General features: G+C 45.1%; 2 protein-coding genes across 8 annotated transcripts in view; both read left to right on the top strand.

The window, feature by feature from the left end:
* Positions 1–16,888, top strand: part of rgs7a (regulator of G protein signaling 7a) — a 30,010-nt gene extending 13,122 nt beyond the window's left edge. The window contains exons 3-18 of one of the 7 annotated variants that reach the window (XM_088385306.1): positions 4,073–4,169; positions 5,554–5,604; positions 7,695–7,801; positions 8,044–8,095; positions 8,992–9,056; positions 9,235–9,311; positions 9,396–9,477; positions 10,200–10,274; positions 10,358–10,456; positions 10,529–10,590; positions 10,951–11,061; positions 11,571–11,696; positions 13,170–13,356; positions 13,539–13,628; positions 15,909–15,945; positions 16,054–16,888. In XM_088385306.1, the coding sequence (XP_088241432.1) occupies positions 4,073–4,169; positions 5,554–5,604; positions 7,695–7,801; positions 8,044–8,095; positions 8,992–9,056; positions 9,235–9,311; positions 9,396–9,477; positions 10,200–10,274; positions 10,358–10,456; positions 10,529–10,590; positions 10,951–11,061; positions 11,571–11,696; positions 13,170–13,356; positions 13,539–13,628; positions 15,909–15,929 (1,302 nt within the window). In that variant the 3' untranslated portion in view covers positions 15,930–15,945; positions 16,054–16,888. Of the gene's footprint in view, positions 1–4,072; positions 4,170–4,695; positions 4,836–4,861; positions 5,126–5,179; positions 5,242–5,553; positions 5,605–7,694; positions 7,802–8,043; positions 8,096–8,991; positions 9,057–9,234; positions 9,312–9,395; positions 9,478–10,199; positions 10,275–10,357; positions 10,457–10,528; positions 10,591–10,950; positions 11,062–11,570; positions 11,697–13,169; positions 13,357–13,538; positions 13,629–13,796; positions 15,859–15,908; positions 15,946–16,021 lie in introns of those variants that run through there. The other 6 variants (XM_088385305.1, XM_088385303.1, XM_088385304.1 and 3 more) reach the window with 6 other exon arrangements.
* Positions 16,889–17,835: 947 nt separating this feature from the next.
* Positions 17,836–23,152, top strand: grem2a (gremlin 2, DAN family BMP antagonist a). The gene is made up of 2 exons (XM_088384523.1): positions 17,836–18,190; positions 21,934–23,152. Exon 2 carries the CDS (start codon positions 21,935–21,937, stop codon positions 22,502–22,504), a length of 570 nt encoding a protein of 189 aa, XP_088240649.1. The 5' UTR covers positions 17,836–18,190; position 21,934; the 3' UTR covers positions 22,505–23,152.
* The last annotated feature ends 17 nt before the right edge of the window (positions 23,153–23,169 follow it).

The raw sequence follows: 23,169 nt of genomic DNA, 5'->3' as shown, positions 1-23,169 counted from the left end.
CTAGGAAGACAAAGTCGTGAAGTGTGGAAAAAAAAAAGCCATGCCGGAGATGTCTCCAGGCTGTGCGAATGATATGGAATGATGACTAAAGACAGCGAGGGGAAGTAGCAGATGCTCCGTGGGACTAATTGTGTACACGCAGGGGGAAACCAAGTCGATGAAGACGAGTGACAGCGCGGCAGCACCGAACGGCAGATGCCGTAAAATGGCCGACGGCCCGGTGGCGCAGCGTCCCCCGTAGAAATCAACTTTTGTGTTGGATGGCGTGATCGCCGCCTGACGCTTCAGGGAACCGTTGTCACCCCTGCATCTGTTCCGCAAGTCTTCGCCGGATGTCATGCGGCCCACTCGTCACCCGAGAATTAGCGCCCAGGTGTTTACTTAAACGGTTCTGTGACGAGAATCTTGCTAATGTTAATTCAAATAGGAAGGATAAATCATTAAACGATAAGTGACGAGATGTTTTCAAAGTACTACAAGTTCTAGAAACCACTTTTGCCTTTGGCTCTTTTTTCCTCTCTGACGAATGAGCCAACGGGAAGCTGGCAGAGACATCCTTGCGACTGTGCTCGGACACGGCGTTGCTGTGGTAACTCACAAGTGGAAGGCGAGCTCGGAGAGACTTGAGATTGGCGTCATCGACTCGACGGCTTCGTCAGCATGAGCTCACTAATAACACCCCCCCTCCTTGCTTGCTGACACGGATGGCTGCTTTGTTGTGAGGCCGCGCTGTCATTGAAACTTTCTATCATGGCGACTTGTTGTCCTACGTGACGGGAGTTCCAATAGAATCGCTCAAACTCTGCTATGTAAGGACGCCATCGAGCCCAATGTACCTTCCCGATTGGCCAAACAGAGCGGCCTGTCAGCAGGAGACGCACGATTCCTAAAGTATACGATGACATTGATTGGCACTCGCTGTAATGCACCTTGGAACGCTTCCGCTTGCCTCGATGGGCTAAAGCAAAGACCGCCTGAGTGCGTGCAATGATGACTCCTCCTTATTTCAGATGCCGTTCTGGCCGGCATTTTTGTTTCCACAAACATCAGCTGGATTTTGAGAGGGTATCAAGTATGAATTATCTTTCCTCTCCGCTATAGGTGTGGTCTTTTTTATTGAACGGCTCAAAGGGGAATTACGTCAATCAATTGCGCGCATTCATTTTATAGCCGGAGGTCTTCAGGAATGCCTTGGGCAGCAAAACATGAGATGGCAACTGAACTGATCATCGGTTTTTAACAAATGGCCATTCAGTGCTCTTCAAGTGGACCAAATTTTCCAAATCATCATGAATTTCATCCTACGATGATCCAACCTAAAGTATAAAAACAAAACGCTATCAATCCAAGTAATTCACCGTCCATTGAATAACCTTCTTGAACCCCTTCTGCATACCTCAAGACCTCCAATATCCTGCCGGCACTTCAAAAGCAATTCGTGGCGGGCCAGCGGTAATTGAAAACGCCGCCGTTTGTTGCTAAAAACGCTGCTCCAGAAGCTTCTGATTGCGCTTTGTGTGTCCACCATAATCATCTTTTTTCAAGTGTCAGGCTCTGTTAGTCACTCGGCACGTACAGAAGAATGTGCTTGTCCTTGTCAACATATGGACGAGGTCGTAAAGGAGACAAACTCTTGCCTTCAAACTTCAACATGAACACTGCTGGATGGAAGAAAGGAAAGAAAGACGGACACTTTGGCTGTCAAGGGCAGACTTGTGGTCTTCATCGCAACACAGCGTGAAGCCGCAGAGGCTCCTTGAAGACGGTGAATATTCACGCCGGTGGCATTTTAGCATGTGCGGGCGGATGAACGAGAGAGAGAGAAGAGAAGCAAGGGTATTGATCAATGTCCCCATTTGGTGTGAGCAAAGACAGGCACAGAACGGTTGGCGTCATGTAGCACAAGTCTTCAAAAAGCCACGAGATGAAACCAATTTGAATTAATTAGCAGAGATGTGATGGCCAGGAAAAATATTCTGCCTGACCTGAAAGAACCTTTCAGCACATTGCAACGAAACAAAGGTGGAAAAAAAGGCGAAAAAAAAACCACTTGCCTTATTTTGTGATGAGCTGCTGTCACCATTTTTTTTTGCCCGTCAGCAAGTTCCTGTTAGCCTGTTAGCTTAATAACCGCAATAAATAAGCAAGTGAGGAGACGTCTCCTCGTTAAAAATGAAATTCGAGCTCCTGCTTTAACGATTTCGGCCTCGCGCGTATCAATAATAGCCCGTAAACAAGTCGAAGAATCGAGGTGCACACTGACTACATCGACTACATCTTTAATTTGAGAATCCGGCCAACTTTCCAAAGAAAGTGCTACAGTCCCGATACGCGAATTGCTCAAGCCAAAATCGTCCTATTGCATTTTCAAAGTGAGTGCTTTCATAATGAAAACTGCACAGAAATTCATTTCAGACGCACAAAACACTCAATTGTGCAATCCAATCGGTTTCCCTTTCCCGAATGAGCTCCACTGACAGCTTTTTCATCTTTCTCGGAAGCAGAATACTCTGGCGAGTTATAATCGGACATGTCCGGGGAGGACTTCCAACAAGCCAATCTATACACCGCAAAGACAATAACAATGACGGCAAAATGAACAAACAGTCTGATGCGTCATAATCCGTTGACACATTTCAAATCAAATGTGAGTTTCTATTGATCCCTGCTTGGCTGCCAAGGTTGCTTTGAGCTAATCACTGCGGGACAAAGTGCTCATTAGGGACTCCTCACTTCGGTTTAAATAAACTCATATCGTTTATAAAGGGTAATCTTGGATAGCGCTTTCCAACTCAACGATGAGTCACGTGGTGTACCACAGGGACACGTATCGAGTCACCTACGCTTTTGTTGATGTTAAGAACCATCGACAGCTGGTGAAGCAGGCTATGAAGTAGACACAGCGGGGTTTGTCTCCTCTTTAGCAGCTATGACAGCTTTCCCTTTTTGGAGTGTCTGTGGGGGAACGTTTGTCCATTCACCTGGAAGAACACTTGGTCGGAGGTCAACGGCCTTGGACCTGACAGTGGGCCTAGTGGCTCCGCTCCAGTCTCTGTTAGTTCATCCAACTCAAACTCAGCCAAGCATGTCTTTTTGGAAGTCACTTTGTGCTGTGCCTGCCACAGGAAAAGGGTCTTTCCCACAAGGTTAGGAAATGAGTGTCTCAGTAAAATGACAAATTAAGATTGAGGGGGCAAGCCTTGATTGAGTAATTCCCTTTATATGTGCTGTAGTTTGTATTCATTTTTCATTCATCATTTGAGTTTCTTGACATTCAATTCAAGGCCACGCACACTTCACAAAACTTTTCTGTCACCTTGACGCGCAAATGCTGTAATATGTATCGTTTGTTTCCCTTTCCGCTCCCCGCTTTCAATTTGTCACTCGGTCAAGCGCTCTGAGCAGCTCAAATGCCTCTGAAATGCCTGTGACTGCGCCTGCATACGAGACGCAAAGTGTACCGTGACGGGTAGTGACAGGAACGTCCTCTTGATGGCACTTTTTTTGTCGCAGAGAGCAGCTAAAGCTAAAAATATGACAGCGACAATTGTTGGTCGTAGACATCGCCTGACGCAGCCTGTGACCCGCTGACGTGTTTTGAGCTGCGTCTGGCGGTAAAGTGGGTGGCGGCAATCACAAAGACGGTGCTTGAAGCCAAGACGCTGCCAAAGCATTCTCTTTCAAGTGTCCTCATGCGCGACTCTCAGCCGGCAATTGCCGCTGATGCGGCATCAACATATCAACGAGGTCGTAAAGCCGAGCCGCCGTCCACAATGGAGCAGCTGGTAGCTGGGGGGGGGGGGGGGGGGGGGGAGTTATACTTGATCGCTCTCATCGAAAAATTTGCATTGAATTGAATTTCTTAGCTAATTTTGTAGGGGGGGCAGAATCATTTTTTAATCGTTTTCAAAAATGTTTACTTTGTGCTAGCCTGAGTATATTAGCTTTAGCTTTGTTTAAATACATGGATTTGTATTACGTAATAAAATTTGACCTTTGACCTTCCTTCTCTTTCTATTTGTATGATTTTTCTTCTTTTCTTTTCTTCTCATATTTTGCTGTTTCTCTCCAGATGGAGGAAGTCATAGCGCGGATGCAGGCTGAGAAAAACGGCATCCCCATCCGAACAGTCAAAAGTTTCCTCACTAAGATCCCCAGCGTTTTTTCAGGTGAGGCTCACCTTGTTCTCATGTCACCACCTGAGCTAGCTGGCACCCACAAAGCGGTGGAATCTTTTGTTCACGCAAATTTTTGGGGAAATCCAGCAGTGGCGGAATGTCAGGAAGAAGACAAAAGAGCTGCTTTGTCATGTCATATTCTTCGGAACCTTTTTATGCGAACCGCTAATGCTAGCAAAGACTCTTTGACATGCTTTTCCATTGTGTAGCCAGAGATTAATAGCAGGCCAATCATGAACACTTAATAAAAGAAAATGGTTTGGGTATCAGTAATGACCCACTTTTATTGTATTCCAAAGCCACAACGCACTTCTCTCTTTCCTGTGAGGTCCTATTGAAATTTTTTTATTATTTTTTTTTTTTAGCAAGATGTTGCCCTCAGGGCTCCACCAGTGATACAGTATTGGAATTGTGGTGATGTGATGAAACAATACACATTGTAACCGTTGTGAGTCCCTTTTTTTCCACTATGCAGGTTTTGCCCTCACTTTTATTAATGAGCAATGTTAATTCCCATCAACCTGCTTCTAAAATTGTCAGCTGCGCCCTTGCACGCACAAGCAAAACTCGGTCATATTTGGCATTGTTTGAAGATAACCTCACACATCACATTTAAAAAGTGGCTCATGTGTGAAGATGACGTTTCCACTCATGACGGTAAGATCTGGTTTTATGCGGTTACGTCACGATGCAAGGAAAAGCAAACCAAACGCACATTAAGAATGGCTTGTAAGACTGAATAGAAGACGGACGGACCGCCAGACAGCCGCGGGGACCGCCTGACATTTCACACTCGCGTCCTCTCACCTGACGGTTCGGCAGACAGCAATAACCGCTCAGAGGATATATTTATTTATTAGGAGCTATATTTAGCCTAAAATGACACAAGTCGCAGGTTGTGGTGAGAGAAGGCGGCGAGAGAGCAGAAGGTGCTGCTTGGTTGTGTGGTAATGATCGCATTGTACAAACATATTTAGCCGCCATTTTGTTTCATTTGACTCAAATGTGTTCTATTATTTATGTGTTCTACTCTTGGTTTTAAAGTTCATTCATGTAAAAAAAGGTAATCCTATTTTAAGATAAACTAAGATTTATTTTTGCTGTGAGTCACCCACCATCGTGTTGTTACTGCATTTGCTAAGCGGCTCATGATACCTGCACTCGTTGCAATTAACGGGATGTAACTTTGAAGAGGCTGTCAGAAAATAATAGCTGGGATGTCATTCGCCCACACTGTGGAAGGCGAGAGGAATTTCTATGCGCTGTGATGATGATGTTGAAGATGATGGACAGCGGGTTAAAAGTGCCGACGCTATCGTTCCCAGAAAAAGAGTACAGATGTCTGCGTGCTGAGCGCTGTGGTTTATCTTTTCAGGTTCTGATATTGTTCAGTGGATGATCAAGAATCTAGACATCGAGGACCAAGGTAAGAGAAGATTATTTAACATAGCCACATGCCTTGAGTTAGCAGTACCACGCTATACAATTAGAATACAGTAATCCCTCGCTACATCGCCGTTCGTTTATTGCGGTTTCACTACTATTTTAATTAAAATCCCATATCACCAGTCGTCACACATAAAGACACTCAATAAAGTACATGGAATCAAAAACTTGTTTTCGATCGTGCGTACCACTCCGTTTGAAAAGACATGCTTCGAAGTCCCGTTGTCCTAATCAAACCTTTCAACTCCTGAGTTGCTCTTCCTTTACTGATGACCTCCTGCTTTGACCGAAAATCCATGGTTGAAAATCGTTTGAGTTTGCATATGTAATCCTCCATTGTAAAACGAAATGTGAAGAAAAAAAAAAAGAATTTAAAACGAAATAAATGGACGACTGCTCCATAGTTGTTCACTGTAAATTTGAACTGGAGATCACATATTCTACAAGTGGGCGCATGAAGCATCCCGGGATCACTAGCGCTCCCTGCCATAAGGCTGGAGAGCTTTTTTTCGTTGCCTCCGTTGGGTCTCTTTTCAAAGCCGTTTTGTTCATCGAAAGAAACACGACGTTACAGACAGATGACAAAAAACGCTAGATATTATATACATCAGCTTAACTACGGAAATTAGTTAATATAGCCACAGTGTTTGAACACTTAAACAGCGACATAGAGACAGACAGCAGTTCAGTCTAACTCCATAGCCTGTCAGCATAGGCAGCCGTGTGATTACGGAATCCTCAGAGGAGGCAAGGCAGGAGGTTGCCTCCTCCGAGCGACTCGTCTTCGGTTTTAACATAACTATAAAGATTCAGCGATTTTGGTTTAAAATGATGCAAAGCTACTGAAATAAAAGGAAAATGACTTTATAATAAAAACAAATGAATTAGTTTTTTCCCCTTTTCATGATGGCAGGGGAGGCACAGACTCCCTTGCCTCTTCTGACCACACGTCCCTGCTGTGCTTTAAGCCAAATTAAAAGTTTCCAACAAGCTGCTATGAAAAGTCACAATGCTGCCATTTGGCAAGGCTGCTCCAGTTAGTTTGTAGTTTGGCAACAAAGAGGGAAGATTAAATTGAAATCTTGAAAGAAAACTTGGCAACTTGATGTACGTTGTACAATGTACATTTAATCAACGACAAGTCAAAAGGTGTTCAGTCTTTTATGGTCGTATAAAAAAACAAACCACACACTTGAATGGATATTCATAATCTTGCTGGGTGACTGCACTGCATTAGAGTGCAAAATAATGCAAACACTGAAGAGCTAAAATGTGTGTGTGTGCCAGTGAGGTGATTATATAATATAATCCTTCAGGTTACACCACAGAAGGGAAGTGTTTGTACGTAAACGGCTTTGAATAAATTATGAGTCATCACTTATTGATAAACGGAGCCCTGTTGCACACACAAATATACGCGCACATACACACATCAGCTGCAGCTACATCTGTGTGTGCGCCTCAACAAGAGAATTTGCCAAGATGCAATTGTCTGGTCCACCATAGATGAGCGAATACTAAACTGTTTGGACCAAGGTGTCGTGACACAAACTGGTGTGATGCGGAAGCACACTGATGGCTTTTGACATCATTAAAAGGTTACGGCTTGAGATGTGTGTCAGGTGAAGGGCACAGATGATGAAGATGACGATGGTTACGTGTTTTTTCATTACGTGATGGGTTAAAAATCAACGACAGTTGAGTGAGCGCCACGGGGAAGCAGATTTTCTCCGCAGCCAGCCAAGCAGACGCAACACGGCTGATTGGACTGATGAGCTCCTCCTCTCAAAGTCAAGTGGTCTCATCAAATTGCCCCCCCCCTTTGTGTTCGGTCTCAATACAAATGTATAATCACAATAATGGACATATTGTGAAATTAATATTACTCTGCAGTTACTAAAGCAAGAAACAGATCTTAACTTCCAATATACATAATTTACCTCACAAACGTCAATCATTGGGATTATCATAATTGAACCAATCAGGATGAAAAACTGCTTTGTGAGTGTGGAATCTAAAATCTGACTAAATTCAGAAATGGCAATTTCACTGATGTTTCCTTCTTCCCAGTTGAGGCTCTTCACCTCGGAACGCTGATGGCGGCGCATGGTTACTTCTTTCCCATCTCAGACCATGTCCTCACCCTCAAAGATGACGGCACTTTCTACAGGTTTCAGGTGACAGGATACAAGTTCTCTTTCACACACCTGAAAGTCATTCTATTAGGAACACCTCTCGGTAGAATCCCGTTCACAACACCACAATGTAAAACCTTGACCTCTCCTGCTTTACTGCGACAGATGCCATGATGCTCCGATACACCCCCCTTCCTCCTCACATGACAACATGCCATATGTTCCTCCGTCAGAGATGTGGTTTCTTTTTCACGTGCATCTGGTTTTCTAATTTGTGCTTGCAGACTCCTTACTTTTGGCCATCAAACTGCTGGGAGCCAGAAAATACAGACTACGGTGAGCACTAGCCAACAATGCAAATTGATGCAAATATAAGTATTTATTTGGGTTCAGTTAAAATTACAATCACACAAAGATTCAAGTCTATTTGCCAATGATGCGATTAGGAGGCGAGCGGCAGCAATTTAGACCAACTGGAGATGTTTGATGGATGACTGGCTGACTCCAAAATACTTTACCGTAATCCAGAAGAGATTATGGCATGAAAAACAAAATTGTCGCATTTTTGTAGTTTCCTGTTCTTTTTAGAGTTTGAGCATCTTCCCGCGGTGGCTTTGTAATAGAGTTGCAAAGATGAAACACAAGTGACTTAAGCGTATCGCAAGCTAAATTGGAATTTAACCTTCGTCTAATTTCATCAGACAGACTGATTACAGCAAGCGAAGGCAATGCCGCGGCTTGTGTGTGTGTGCGTGCACCTGCTGAGCACATTAAGGAGGAACATTTCAACCGATGAGCATTTGGCAGCGTATTAATTCCAACTTTTTTTTTTGGGCTCGGTCTTGTTTAGAGTCGAGGAAGTAGGTCACGGCAATGTTAGAGACTCATTGGCAGATAGATGGATTAAATCTTTTGAAATTTAAAAACAGTCCAAGGGCTTAATGACCACCTAATGGTCACTTTACAATGGGATGAAGGGAGGATGATAATGGGCAGAGACATCAAAAGTCAGACACACACACACACGCGCACACACACACACATGCACACACATACACACACGCACGCTTGGAGAGGCTCAATGCACGGTCAGTGACCTTTGTGATTTACAGGCCAGTTGAAATGTGCAGTTGAGAGGATTAAGTGAGTCAAAAGCAGGGCCACTTAAAGCCAGGCCGAGATCCAGTTCTGGTTTAACCCACCTCCATGTGCCCCCCCCTTTATTCTTTCAGCTGTTTACCTCTGCAAACGAACAATGCAAAACAAAGCGCGTCTGGAGCTTGCGGACTACGAGGCGGTAAGTGAAAGAGCCTTTGCGTCACTTTCGGCTTTTCTCTCGCACGTAGTTCGCGCGGCGCGTTTGTTTTTGTTCCATGTATGTGAACAGAGGTCATTAGTCACGCTATCCAGCCGTGCGCTGTGCAACAAACATAATTGGTCCAATTGCCTCATAACTTCTTTGTTTTTCCTTTCAGGAGAGCTTAGCAAGGCTACAGCGAGCTTTCGCCAGGAAATGGGAATTCATTTTTATGCAAGCAGAAGCACAAGCAAAGTAGGTTTCGATCTGCTTTCACGTCGTCGCGCATGAATGTGTGCTGCCGTAATCATCAAGTGTCTCTTCTTGTTTTCTATTCAGAGTGGATAAGAAAAGGGACAAAATTGAGAGGAAAATTCTTGATAGTCAGGAAAGAGCCTTCTGGGACGTGCACAGACCGGTGGTGAGTGCTCTTCGTTAGTCTCCGCTGTGTCCTAATTTAGAGCGGGGGCCGCCATGTGGCGTGACGGGGTCTGTCACCAGCGCAAAATACCAAGTCAATAAGTGTCAGAACACATCAGCGCGGTTGCTGCTCGCTTAGCATTAGCCTTTAACGTCACCCCTGAGGTTACAGACGCTCCGTCGCTGCCATCCTCAAATAGCGTCGGCCTCTCGCCTAATTGCCAAATAACACTTTCAATATATGCGCGCTCGGGGCAAGTTAATCAATATTAATTCCGATTTGACAGCGACGTTGTGGGCTCCTTGCTGTTGTTCTCGAACAGATCAGAGCGATTTAGTCAATCGACCCGACTTTGCATTCTTTAAGTGCCCTCCGTGTTCGCTTGCTTTGCAACAATTGCCACTATCCATGTTTAATTACACGACGTCGGGTACGTCCTGAAGACGTCTCTGAAACCCTCCACATCTCGCGCTAATTTGTCAGGGAATGTTGACGATTGCCTTTTGAATCGGCATCTTTGCGGGCTTATTACCTGCGAAACTGGCATTTTGTCAAACAGATCGACCTTTTTTTACTTACAGAACATCACATGTTCCATTTTTAGGGAGGTGGTGTTCGGAAATTTGCGAAACAAATTACGGCTCTGTAGCTGGATTCACAAGAAATGTTGAAAAAGCCAAACCATTTAATGAATTCGGTTTCTTCTTCATTCTTTCTCCCAGCCCGGATGTGTGAATACCACAGAGGTCGACATTAAGAAGTCCTCCAGAATGAAAAATCCACACAAAACCCGAAAGGTACACGCAGTTGATTGGCGGCGCAGACAGTTCTGGACTAGAATGCTGTGCAGCTGATTTATTTCCGGTTTCTCTCGTCCCAGTCCGTGTACGGCCTGCAGAACGACATCCGTGCACACAGCCCCACCCACACCCCAGCGCCGGAGGCCAAGCAGCCGACAGAAGAGGAGCTGCAGGAGCAGGTGATCTGACGTCACGCTCGGCTCACCGCTTAACATGCACACCGGCTGACTTTCTCCCCGCTTTGCTTTCAGATCACATTTTGGCAATTGCAATTAGACCGGCATCGACTGAAAATGTCCAAAGTGGCGGAGAGGTGAGCGAGGCTGATTGAAATTTCACTTAGTTTGTCCATCGTTGCATTGAGCTCGCCTTCGAATGATTTCACGTGTTGCGCAATGAGGAGGAGGATCCCACCTGCTGCGAACTTGAGGATCAGGGGGGGGGCGTCATCGGCCATCGATAGTGGCCCGTAAAGAGTTGATTGATTATCTCCTTACTGAATAGGAAAAACAAACAAGCTGCCGAGTTAGCTTAGCCAACTTTAACCCCATTTTCTGACACCCACATCATTCACCAAAACAGACCCCGCCTTTTAAAGCCATACACACTCAAAGTCACAGATACTACAGTAGACGGCAGTACTTCCACTTGTTGTCTTGTGTGTCTCCTTTAGTTTGTTGGGCTACACGGAGCAGTACATAGAATACGACCCCTTCCTCACGCCCCCGGACACCTCCAACCCCTGGATCTCAGATGATACCACAATGTGGGAGCTGGAAGCCAGGTGGGCACACAACTAAATGATCACGTTGCATCAAGCGCTTCAACCAATTTCAAATTCTCCGTCCACGTGAAAAGTCATTTCAGCCTCTCAGATTCATGTTGTTGCAACCATAATCTCTCAATTTCCACTCCAGTACCAATTTCACTTCACCTAAAGAAATTGGGGCACCAACTACGATCGATCACGCAGCATTGCATTTAAAAGCCTGTAATGGATGTCAGAGGACATGCACCCATTGAACACAATTATTGGCAGCTTACTGTCTGGATTCACATCATCAGCACAAAGGATTTGAAAATAACCACATTATGTGAGCTTATTGATTGGCATTCTCTTGTGAACAAGCGAGAAGACAGTCCAGGATAAAAAAGGATCATTCAGAAATCAGAGCAAAAAGGGATGCACCAATTTGAGACGTGGGTCAATTGATGGAGCCCAGAGTTCAAAGCAAACACGATGACGCTGCATTTAGCTGTTATGCTAAACATGTTGTATTTTCGTCCATGCAGTAAGGAGCCCGGCCAGCAGAGGGTGAAGCGGTGGGCTTTCGGCATCGACGAGGTTCTCAAAGACCCCGTGGGGAGGGAACAGTTCCTCAAGTTCCTCGAGTCTGAGTTCAGCTCGGAGAATCTAAGGTGGGCTATTCTCCAAGTGGATTTCATGACGTCATCATCAGGAAACAACACTATGCGAGCCAAGACGATTGTGACGGCCACTTGGATTTAAATCTCCAGCTAAACGCGACGCGCGCTCACGCTGAGCTTTAAATCAGTGGTTCTTAACCTTTTTGGAGATACCGAACCCCATCGGGTTCATATGTGCATCCACCGAACCCCTCATGGGGGGGGGATGCTAACGGTGTGTTCGGCCATCCGCGGACGGAAGGGCAGGGGCGGGGTGGGGCAGGGCAATGACATACAAGCTCTGCTGAACCCCTAAGTCGACTCACCGAACCCCTGGGGTTCGATCGAACCCAGGTTAAGAACCACTGCTTTAAATGCTTCTCATCCTACTACAAATGTTAAACCTGCACGGGGACAAGCCTCCAGTTCCCACATGATTCCCCACACTGGGAGTGGGAGGAATGTTATTAATATGCTCGGTACAGGGATGAGACTGTGGAGGATTTAATTCACACATTTGTCTCCCCCCCAATGAATGTGCGCACACTCATTCGCAGATAAGTACAGTCGCAGTCCGCCCATACCTGCACATGGTGTCACAGGCATCCCTCAGTCTGTGGGGGGAGGGGGGAGGTTGTTGGGGAACTGGGGTGCAATTATATTATTTTTCAAACTCATTCAGATCTATTGAACAGCGACGTAATTGCAGAATATGTCAACAACTGCACGGCTACACAGGAAGCGTGTTTACAGAGGGTAGAAGTGTGGCTCGAAGCTTTGCCAGCGTTTTTGTTCGTCGGCACAACGGCAGCTGGAGTAAGCGCAGGTGGCTGAGAATCCTCCGCTAATTGGTTTATTCATGGCGCCATGAATAGTGCACAAGTTTGAAAGATACATGCAAACAGCCACTTATGAATAAAGCATGGCGCTGCCACTGAACTCTTTTGCGTTTGCAGGCGGCTCCTTTCACCGAGCGTTTTGTGGCAATGTACCATTAAAGCTATTATTCGTCGCTATTTTCCTCAATTCAAAATATGATTTTTTTTACTTATTGGGGAACACAAGAGACTGCTTAGAAGCTTATGTCATTCGTCAATTTTAATGACAGTGGTACCTTGAAACTTACCTGACTTCAAAATTAGCAGTCGCACGGCAGATAATGAAGCGTTCTTCAAAAATGAGGCTTCAAGCTGCTCATTGTTACTCCCAGCTGAATAGGACTGCCAAGCAAAACATAAACAAAAGGGAATTACACTTTTAAAACAACTGCAAAACAGACGAATGAAGCATCACCGTTGCGGTAGTAGAACTGTATGCGACGTCGATTGGAACAACAACACGTCATTTATTTTTTATCCTCTGCAAAGAAAAAAAAGCTAATTTTACTGCATCTTACTGAGAAGTTCTGAATAAGGCCTGGCAGATTATTCAATTGATTTCATTGGCTAATATTAGCTAAATTTCCAAATGTCATTCATCTGAAAGGTTCTGGCTAGCGGTCCAGGAACTAAAGAAACGCCCCATCCGAGAAGTCCCGACCCGGGTTCAAGAGATCTGGCAGGAGTTTCTGGCTCCAGGCGCACCCAGCGCCATCAACGTGGACTCAAAGAGCTATGACAAAACCACTCAGAATGTCAAAGACCCGGGACGCTATGCCTTTGAAGACGCACAGGTATGCCACTCCGTCAGCACTGGTGCGGTCCCTAAATGGCCAAATTAATAGCGCACTGGTCGCTGCCGCATCTTCATTCTTGCTTTCGAATGAAGACACGGCTTTGCTGTGAAGCTATTCGGCATAAATAGCGTGCGACAGCCGCGTCCGATGTTTTGATGCATTACTGTCATGCCTAACAGGAACACATCTACAAGCTGATGAAGAGTGATTCCTACAGCCGCTTCATTCGCTCCAGTGCCTACCAGGAGTTATTGCAGGCCAAGAAGAAGGTAACATATTTCAATTGTGGGCTTTTTATTTACACGTGAACAAAAATAAGAACAGAATTTAATATCTTACCATTGTGACTCAGCCTCACGCAAACATCGCCACACAGACACACGTGCGAGTTTCAGTGCCGCATCGTTTTGCTGCATTTTCATTCTTTATCATTGCAGGTTATGCCGCAAGCTGTACCCCAGGCACGCACAGTCACGCTTTTTCAAAGTCACGCTCCCACACTTGAAACCCGGTTCCGCTAATCCCTTCCACATAGAGCTCAAGTAGACGTGGAGCTGCTGTATGCTCAGCGCACAATACAAAACAAAACAAAAAACGAGTTACTGATGTCTTCATGGAATATTCCAACCAGGCATGAAAATGCAATCAAAAAGCATTTGCATGATTGCAACATTGTTTTTGTGCCTATGGGAACAAGCTGTATGCATAAAAATGATTAATACTGTATGTGCTCTGAATAATCCATTGAATAGTCCACTGTGTTTTCTTGATAGCATGTAGCTTTAATCATTAAAAACAGTGGCCGAGGTGTCTTGAAAGGAAAATGCCCCAAAGCTTCACAATCATAGAAAACTTAGAAACAGCACTTATTTTCATGCAATAATGTCAAAGTAGCATGCAGCAACGTCTTAGTAAAACAGCAACCAGCGCACAGTTAAGCAAGCAAATAATATGCCAAAATGATATCTCGATTAGTGAAAATAATGTCTCACAGAGCAAGGTCGCGGAATGAGCACATTTAGAATTGCTAAAGGGTTAATATGAATTATTAACCGTCTTGCTTGGCGGCAGTGGGTGAAAAAACACGACATACCTTAAGCTAATTACGATTAAGGTCTTCTTATCGTTGATGCTGCTGCGAATTTGGTCACCTTTTACCTGCACCTGTTAGCGCGAATCCTGCGTGTGTGCAAAACTATTTCATGTGGAGAAAAAAATAAAAATAGCAGATGTCACATGCATCAGGTACAGTAGACATACGGTCACACACACTTTATGAAAATAAGCAGGAATTACATTTTCACACGGCACTGGTTAGTACGTCCGTCTCACATTTCGTGTTGATTCGATTCCACCTCTCGCCCTCCCTGTGTGGAGTTTGCATGTTCTCCCCGTGCCTGCGGTCCTCCGGTTTCCTCCCACATCCCAAAAAACATGGTTGGTAGGCCGATTGAGCACTCTAAATTGCCCATAGGTGTGAGAGGTTGTTTGACTCTGTGTGACTGCCTCCTGCCTGATGACTGCTAAGATAGGCTCCAGCACGCTGGCGACCCCCGTAGGGTCAAGCGGTACAGAAAATGGATGGATATATTTTCGGTAGATAGCAAAGAAAAAAAAAACATAACATGGGTCTCTTCCTGATGTGACTTTCTTCTCCGGCTTTTGGGGTCCTTGCGCCACCCTGAGCATGGGGTGCTTGAAAATGCATTTTCCCACAGAAAGTCAACTTTGCGTTGCTTTTGTCACAGTTTGGTTTCTGGAACAAAAAAGCAGAGCTGGCTGTTGTTTCTGCGTGCAATCCTTTCAGGCCCAGTCAGGAATAAACCTCACGCAGGTTCATGGGGAGTTCAGTGTAAGCGGTGTGAAGTAGACATCCCTGTGTGAGCACAAATTATCTCTGTGCCGCATTTAACAATCGCGGAGGACGATTCGGAGTTGCTGAAACGGTCAAAACGAAGGACATGGCAAACAAAAGAGGCACCCACGCGCCAGTCATACCAATGAGGTGGAAAAAAAAAAAAAAGCCGCTTATGAATAGACTTTATTTTCAGGTGGGGATGACAGGCGCTCCTGTCTGGCATCTAGGCCGCAATGAAGAATAGTTTTGGATTGGGAGGCTGAGGTCATTAGATTAATCAGCCTCCGCTTCTAATTAGAGTGAGAAGCTTCTACCTGATATCCTGGCAAAGAGAATGTTGGCACTGAGGTTAGGAATCATGTCATCATGTCAGATCGCTAATGAGGATAAGGATTTTAAATCAGTTTTTAATTTTGTAGCAAATGCTACAAAATGATATTGTGCAGTTGAACCTGGCTACGTTCGCTCAAGTGCCTGCGGATACGATTGGTCTGTCTAATCATAATCAGACTCGAAAAATACTCCGATACTACTATATCCGATACTAAACATACTGTGACACTGAGAATTGCACTGTTTATCAGGACACACTTCACAAATGTGAGAAATGAGGGTGAAAATTATTTTTTTTAATTTCTTTTGGAATTTGTTGCTTTGGAAATGAGAAGTAAATCTTTTGTTTTTCTTACAGAAGAGCAAGAACCTCTTCTGAAAACTGTTCTTTCCAGGTAAGGCCGCAGACATGATGACGTGTTGTATATTTTTGAATAGCACTTGTCTTCGTTACGTGTGTTTTTATTCCAGCTTCCACACTTTTGTGTCACTTTCCACCGAAGGAGAGGCCAGCCAGGATCCAAGCGACGGACCAGTCGTGTGCCATTATGCTAAAAAAAAGAAAAGAAAATCAATGCCATCTTTCTCTCTCTCTGGGACATGGAGAGCAGCCATGTCATCTCTCCATCATCATCATCCTCATCGTCGTTGACGAGGGAGCCAGGCCCGATCTGTTTGTTTGTCGTCCACCAGCCGTTGCACGTCCACTGAGAGCGGGATGTTCCTTCCGCACTCTCCTCCTCTTACGGTCATTTGACATTAGTAAAGAAAAAAGACAAAGAAGAGGTATCGTGAGACTTGAGACGATGGACAAACCTGGTGAGATGAGAAAAAAAAAAAAAAAGGCCAAATCTTTTTTTTTTTCAGTAGTCACTGCTGGATCGGAAGATGTCTTTCACTTCCGGCGAAAACAACAAATGATGTCAGAGAGAGAGAAGGAAAAAGAAAAAAAAACACACATAGAAAACAAATAAGCTTCAAATGATCAATCTTAGCCGGTGTCATTGTTTGAAATGAAATGATGAGGTCAGACAGACTTTGTCACACAATGGGAAAGTGTTGTGGAGAATGAATATACAATATAGATATATATATACACACACACCTATATTACAATGATTGTTTAGTGTGCATTAATTTATTTATTTTTGCTTTGCATTCGTTTACCGCACTCCAATAATTGGTTTCCACTGCACCTGTAAAAAACGAGAGGATACTTACTGTCTGCTGTCTTATATTACAACATAATTGTTTTTTTTCCTCTCTGCATTTATTTTTATACCATATTTAAAGACACTTTGACTTACTTGTATGATTAAAGTCGGCCCTCTGTCTGTTCTTGTGGCTCGTTTGTCGTTCAGCGTGCAATGTGGCCTTTCAGCCGCTAGAGGGTGATAGCTTGTTTGCCAAAGAAATGAGGAGAGGAAATGGCGGGACGGTGGGAAGAAGAGGAGAGGGCTTCTTTAGACACCGCAGGCTGTCATCAAGATTAGGCGTGCAAATATGTGCACTGGGTCGTTGTTTTTAAATCATTTTTCATATTTTGAGGGTTTTTTTGTCTTAATGTGGCCATTTTTTATTTTATTTCTTTTTTGTTTTTGGCTTGTCTCCCTCTACTTTCCACAGTTTCCCAAATTTGTTTGTGGTTCCTTATATCCCCTTTTTTTCAGCGCAATTTCTCGTTTCCTTTTTCCATTTTGGGGGGGTTTCTGTCTTTTGACTATTTGTTTTGAGAGTAGCTTGTTTTGTTCTTTCACAATTTTTTTGTCATTGTATTTTTCCACTCCCCCTTTTCCTATTTTTTCCCTAGAGGAATTTATACAAAGGGTTTTTGTATTTCATATCTTTTTTTTTCTCCAAATCTTTTTTCTAGTGTCTTTAAAAAAAATTAAAGAGACAGAAAAAGACATGTATATACACTTTAATGTGTATTTAGTTTGTGTTTTCTGTTTTCACATTTTTTCCTGATTAATTTTCAGGTTTTTTTTCAAATAATTGTTCTATCCACCCCAATTAACATGGTTCCCGTTGTGCCTGCTGTCTCTCCTCTAAACATTCTGTCCAGTAACAAAAGTCAAAATGTGATGCATCTTCTCAACTACTATATGTATACAACTACATATATGGCGCGGCTCAAGAACGATAGGAAAAGCCGTCAGTCTTGATCAAGTATCAAGAATCGGGCACATAAATAAAAGGAGTGAAGGTTGCTTGAATCACACAATGAGGGCCAATAGGAAAAAAGCCTCCCATTCTTGAGGAGGGAAGGAAGGGGCTGCTTCTGATTCAAAGTAAGTCACAAGGCTTTACAGTCAGCGGATCACTCTGACAGTCTCGCTGCACGCAAACACACACAGGACGCACACACACTGAGCACCGTGAGATGCTTTCGCCGTGAGACCCGCAGGCGCTCTCTCCGACCTTCATCTAGGAGCCAAGAGATGACAACAACATGACTGACTACTCATTGTTTTCAAGACTTTGACTCTGGAAGAAGAGCAAAGTGGGAGGGCGAGCCTCAGGGAGACTTACAGACTTTGTTGTCATGGAAACCAGAGTCTGGCAGCGGACGCAAGGACAGCCGAAGGTGGAATGACCTGCCCAGACCGCATCCTTGACACGTTACTGTCACGCTGAGAGGTATGACTCACTTTGCACGGACTTTTGCTCTTCAACGCTTGAATCATATAAAGCTCAAATAATATCTCCATTTTAATTTAGAGCTGAAAAATTACACGCAAGCCTCCCGCCTTGAGTGGGTGCCCAGAGGGGCCCCCTTTGGGCTACACCGCTCTCCCTTTGGGCCCCCCTTTTACACGCCACTGAAATGAGACCCAAACAACTCAACGATATGAAATGGATCGGTCCAATTATTACAAAACAGTCACTTTAGCTAGTTTAAGACATTTAAAATTGAAAGTTCAGGTTGCTCCCAGTGAGCAGGACGTGACTCCTCGTTCCAAGGCAGCGTGTAATCGGAGCATCTGTACTTATTGACTCAATCAATGTGGGCTGCTCGACTCCCACCGCCGGCCCACCCTGAGTCCAAATCTCCAACTTGAAGGTACTTTGGATCAAAGTGTGCTGCAAAAATGACTATAATCAGTAGCCGCAGATCGCTGGGAATTGGAGGTTGCGATGATAGTGCAGATTAAAAGTGGTTGAGGGACAAAAAGGCCGAATCACGCCAGCATATGTTTTCTCTGAAGGTGTTGCTCCCTAATGCGTGCGATCCGCGCTTCGAGCGTTTCGCCTTCTGATCCGTCTTACCGTGGCGGTGACAGCGCCACCTTGTACAGTGTGCGCCGACGTTAAAAGAGGATTTAGCCAGACACAACAAGTCCTTTTACTAAAGGCTAAAGACTTTCAAACTGCACTTTGATGGAAGCTTTGACACGTGAAGAAAAGGGGTGAGGGGGTTGGGGGGGCTCACAGCCTGCACTGCAAAGACCCTGTAGAAATTGTCGTTTTGGGGAAATCCAGCTCCTGGAGCTCGTTTCATTAAGCAACATAAAATTTGGTGGGCATGTCAATCATGGGTAGACCCACAAAAAAAACCTCAAGAACCCTTAGACGAAAAGACAGAAAGTGTGCCATTTTGGTTTAAATTAGACGTTTTGGGGTCATTTTTGCCATTTCTAGATGTCTATAAAAAATTGGTCAGATTGCGATTCAATTTGAAGCACCTTCACCCTTAAAGAGTTAAAAATTGGAATCCATTTCCACGTGCATGCACAGAATTGCAAACGGCTCCTACAAAGCCAGTCAGATTGTCCAAATGAATCAAATCGACATTGATTGATTAATTAGCTTAATCAACAAAAGGACATTAAATAGAATCAAATCTGGGAATATTTAGGTTTGTGGTTTTTGGACAAAGGCCAATATAAACCAGCTTCAAAAGCATTATTAAATGCCGTCACCGAGTGGCCCGCTCTTGGTTGAAAACTCTGAAGAAACCAAGAAGTCTCTCTAATTGGCCGTCATTCACTTGTAAAGCGTTCCATTTGGCTGCCGAGGCGAAGGCGTTCTCTTGCACTCGAGTCGGCACTTAACAGGGAAAAGCTCAATATCTGCGAGTCATTATCAAGATGGATTGTGGTGACAAACAGGCTGCCCAAAGTGCCTGCAGCAACCTCCCGGCCATGCCAGCGTTTGACACATTGACGCCGCTGAACAAACCCCGCCTCTCTCCCGCTCCCTCCCTTCTGCGGAAAAAAAAAGCAAAAAAAAAAAAAAGACCAACTGTTAACGGGCCGAGTTTGGGAAAATGCAACCAACGCAGATTATGACACACTTCCTCTTTGTTGAAATGAAATAAGAATATTTATTCTGCCGGGCATCATCTCCGTTCCGTGTGTGGTCACGCGTGGAAGTGTGACTTAAACGGTGCTCTCGTCTAATTAAACACACTTTGCAGCATGCATTGGCGGTCGTGTTTGTTTTCGATTTCCTCTGCAGACAAGGACATCTTTTAAAAAAGATCCTGACTGGGCTTTTGAAAGCTGAGCCATTAAAGTGCCGCTGTGGAAAATAAAATGCCGCAAAGCCTAATGGCTGTTCTCTTTTCTGGTATTTGGTTCTGGTATTTGTAATTTCATTAGAGGCTTGAATTTTGGAAGCAAGGTCTGCCACACTTCAGTGAAGCATGTCCCCCAAAGAATTTGCGGTCGCGCTGCAGTCGCAGAGATGTTTACGTGGGCGATATTAGCCTCGAGCAGACGGAGAGCTCGGCTTTTTTCCACCGCAGTCTCCTTCCGTCGGCGGGACGCTGGAATGATTAGTGCAAGCGTCAGACGGAGTGACAAAGTGGGGAATGTTTTTTGGGGGGGGGTATAAAAACAAAGTTGTGGGGAGAGACCCCAAACCTCATCTTCTCGTCCCTCTTCCTACTGTCTCCTGACTCAAACCACGAACCGCCCCAGCTCAGCAGTACCCCGCCCTTTGCAAAACCTCAAATCCCTCAACCGAAGCCTCAGATTGTCCGACCGCAGGATTGATGAGGAGAGCTTGTCAGGACCGGCGCTAGCAGGCCCGGTTGGCAGGTAGGAAGCTCGGCTGCAGACTCGAGGAGCCATCCGTCATGTCCTGCGTACGCAAACAGTCCCATCATCCCTTCTGGGTGGGGGGGTGGCTGGGAGCACTAACGGCCGCCATGACATCAGGAGCACGACTGTCACAAAAGAAGTCCAAACTCCAAAGCGGATTATTGTCAAGTAATTTGTTCCAGGGTGGGTTGAGTCGCAGGTCGGAGACATTCGCCGAGCACGAGCGAACGATGGCCTTGAGGCGCTTTGCTTCTTTTTTGGTCTTTTTCAGGAACATCTGCTCAAAAGATGCTTGAGTGATGGTCAAAAATGTGCTGGCGCTACACACTGACGGCACGCTCACTGGCAGACGCGGGATCGATTCTCTCTTTATGACGTGAGGACGATGCAGAAGACAATCAGAGAAATGGCAGGTCATTCTCAGTACAGCCTTAAAATAAAAGCATATCAGCGAAGAGAATAAAACCAGCACCAGGACCAAGACCAGGGGGGTTTCCAGTCTTCTCCCCTAATGGCATGCAGATGGGCCTGTCCAATGCCGGTTTACATATTTGCAGCATAAAGTAAACAAAAGACCAGTTATTACGCCCGACGACTGGACCAATAAAATCAACTTCCTGTTCTCGTTAGGCATGCAAAGTGCATCATTTGAGTAGAGGGCTTTGTTTATTTTGGGGAGGTTTGCATAACCCAAAACAAAGACAAAAAACTATTCTTGGGAGATTGAGTCCTGTTCGATACTCATCTTCCAAATTTGATATCGACACGCCGTTACCTCCGATAACAACCCAGGCTAAACTTAGCTCCTCCCACACATGCAAAGCTTCTCTCTTAATTGAGATGTCACGTAGAGACACAAAAACAAGTTGGATGAGGGAGGTTGCTCGAGTTTGGCAGTGGCCAGGAACTGTCAGATGCTCGGGTGAAGCATTATTGAGTTGTTTTCAGACAATTCGCCTCGTCTCACGCACTGAAAAAATGAAAGCCGCAGGATCTCTTTGAGGGCCCACATTGAAGGGGAAAACTTGTAGTTTGACATCCGTCCTTAACTTTGCTGACAAACCCCGTGCAACTATGTATCCATCGATTTCGGATTGCTCTTCTTGATGGATATTTTATCTGGTGAGGTGAAGAGCTGAGTTTGCGAATAGCAGACCACAAATGCTTTCACTGTCAAAAGCATGCCAAGCCGATGCTGACAAATCCATCTCAGCAAGGCCAGACAATAAAGGTGGTTAGCATGAACGTGTGGTATGAATCTTCTTTGATCAAACCAAGACAGATGTTTTGCGTTTCGTTGCTAACGTGTGCTCATTTGTTATGTATCCGATCTAGAATGCTGTGGAGAATAACCATCGGAGTCTTACTGGCCGGAGTGCTGTGCGGCACGGCAGGAAGCAAAAAGACCCGGCCGCAGGGCCACATCCCGTCGCCGTACAAGAGCAAAGGCAACCTGTCTTCCGAGCGTCACCAGCGGCTGGTGCAGCCCAAGCCCGAGGTGCTCTCGTCCAGCCGCGAGGCCTTGGTGGTGACCGAGCGCCGCTACCTGCGGCGGGACTGGTGCAAGACCCAACCCCTGCGCCAGACCATCAGTGAGGACGGCTGCCGGAGCCGCACCGTGGTCAACCGCTTCTGCTACGGCCAGTGCAACTCCTTCTACATCCCCCGGCACATGGGACCCAGCGGCTCAGCCCACGGCCAGAACCGGGGACAGGGAAGAAAAGGCCACAGCAAGGCCCAGGAGCCCTTTCAGTCGTGCTCCTTCTGCAGGCCGCACCGCGTCACACAGCTCACCGTGCAGCTGGATTGCCCCGATCTGCAGCCGCCTTTCCGCCACCGCAAAGTGCAGCGGGTCAAACAGTGTCGCTGCATGTCCGTGGACGTGAGCGGACACGGGAAGCTGTGAGAACTCTGGTGGGAAACTCACAGATGATGCCAAAAATTAGCCCGCCTCTTTGCTTGGAACTGAAGACACTGATGGACAAGTCTGGCACGTGTCAGTCTGGAGCTGCCATTTTCCTTTGCTGCCAAGGGAAGGAGTCCAAAAATCGAAAGAATATCCTGGGCCCAAACTGTGAAAAGCTGTAGAAGACGTTCAGGCGGACTACTTTTCTGAATCCTTCTCCTTGCCTTAAATCTATTGAGTGTTGCACAACAGGAGGCAACCCAATAAAGACTTCCGCCTCTTTGGACACACAAGTATACGATAAAAAAAATACTGCTCAACATGTTCTCACAAGTATTTAGTAGGAAATCACACGAAAACTACAAATATGATAAATAGATATTTCAATGTCAAAATTTTATGAATAAAATAATCTCATTCTCAGAAATCTCCTCTACACATTTTCTGGCCACGCCGTAGCTCCACCCCTGAACACATATTTTCTATAGCTAAAATGTTTTTGTGCAAAATCCTACTAAATTCATGTGAGAACAGGCTGTACTGCTGCATGTGTAATTAAAGTGCAATGCAATATATAAAACAATATCAACATGTTATGTATGTAAGTGTGCATTTGTGAAAAAGTATATTAAATCTATTTCATATAAACTGTTTTTTTTTTTGCA

Source organism: Syngnathus floridae, chromosome 9, assembly GCF_059516105.1.
Source record: "Syngnathus floridae isolate MCC-2025c chromosome 9, RoL_Sflo_1.0, whole genome shotgun sequence".
In the NCBI taxonomy this organism is placed as follows: domain Eukaryota; kingdom Metazoa; phylum Chordata; class Actinopteri; order Syngnathiformes; family Syngnathidae; genus Syngnathus; species Syngnathus floridae.
The sequence above is the reverse complement of the archived record's forward strand: the minus strand, read 5'-3'. Positions and strand labels throughout refer to the sequence as shown.

What these genes read in the sequence shown, in the direction of transcription:
- grem2a (XM_088384523.1), top strand. Translation starts at nt 21,935, where the DNA reads ATGCTGTGGAGAATAACCATCGGAGTCTTACTGGCCGGAGTGCTGTGC.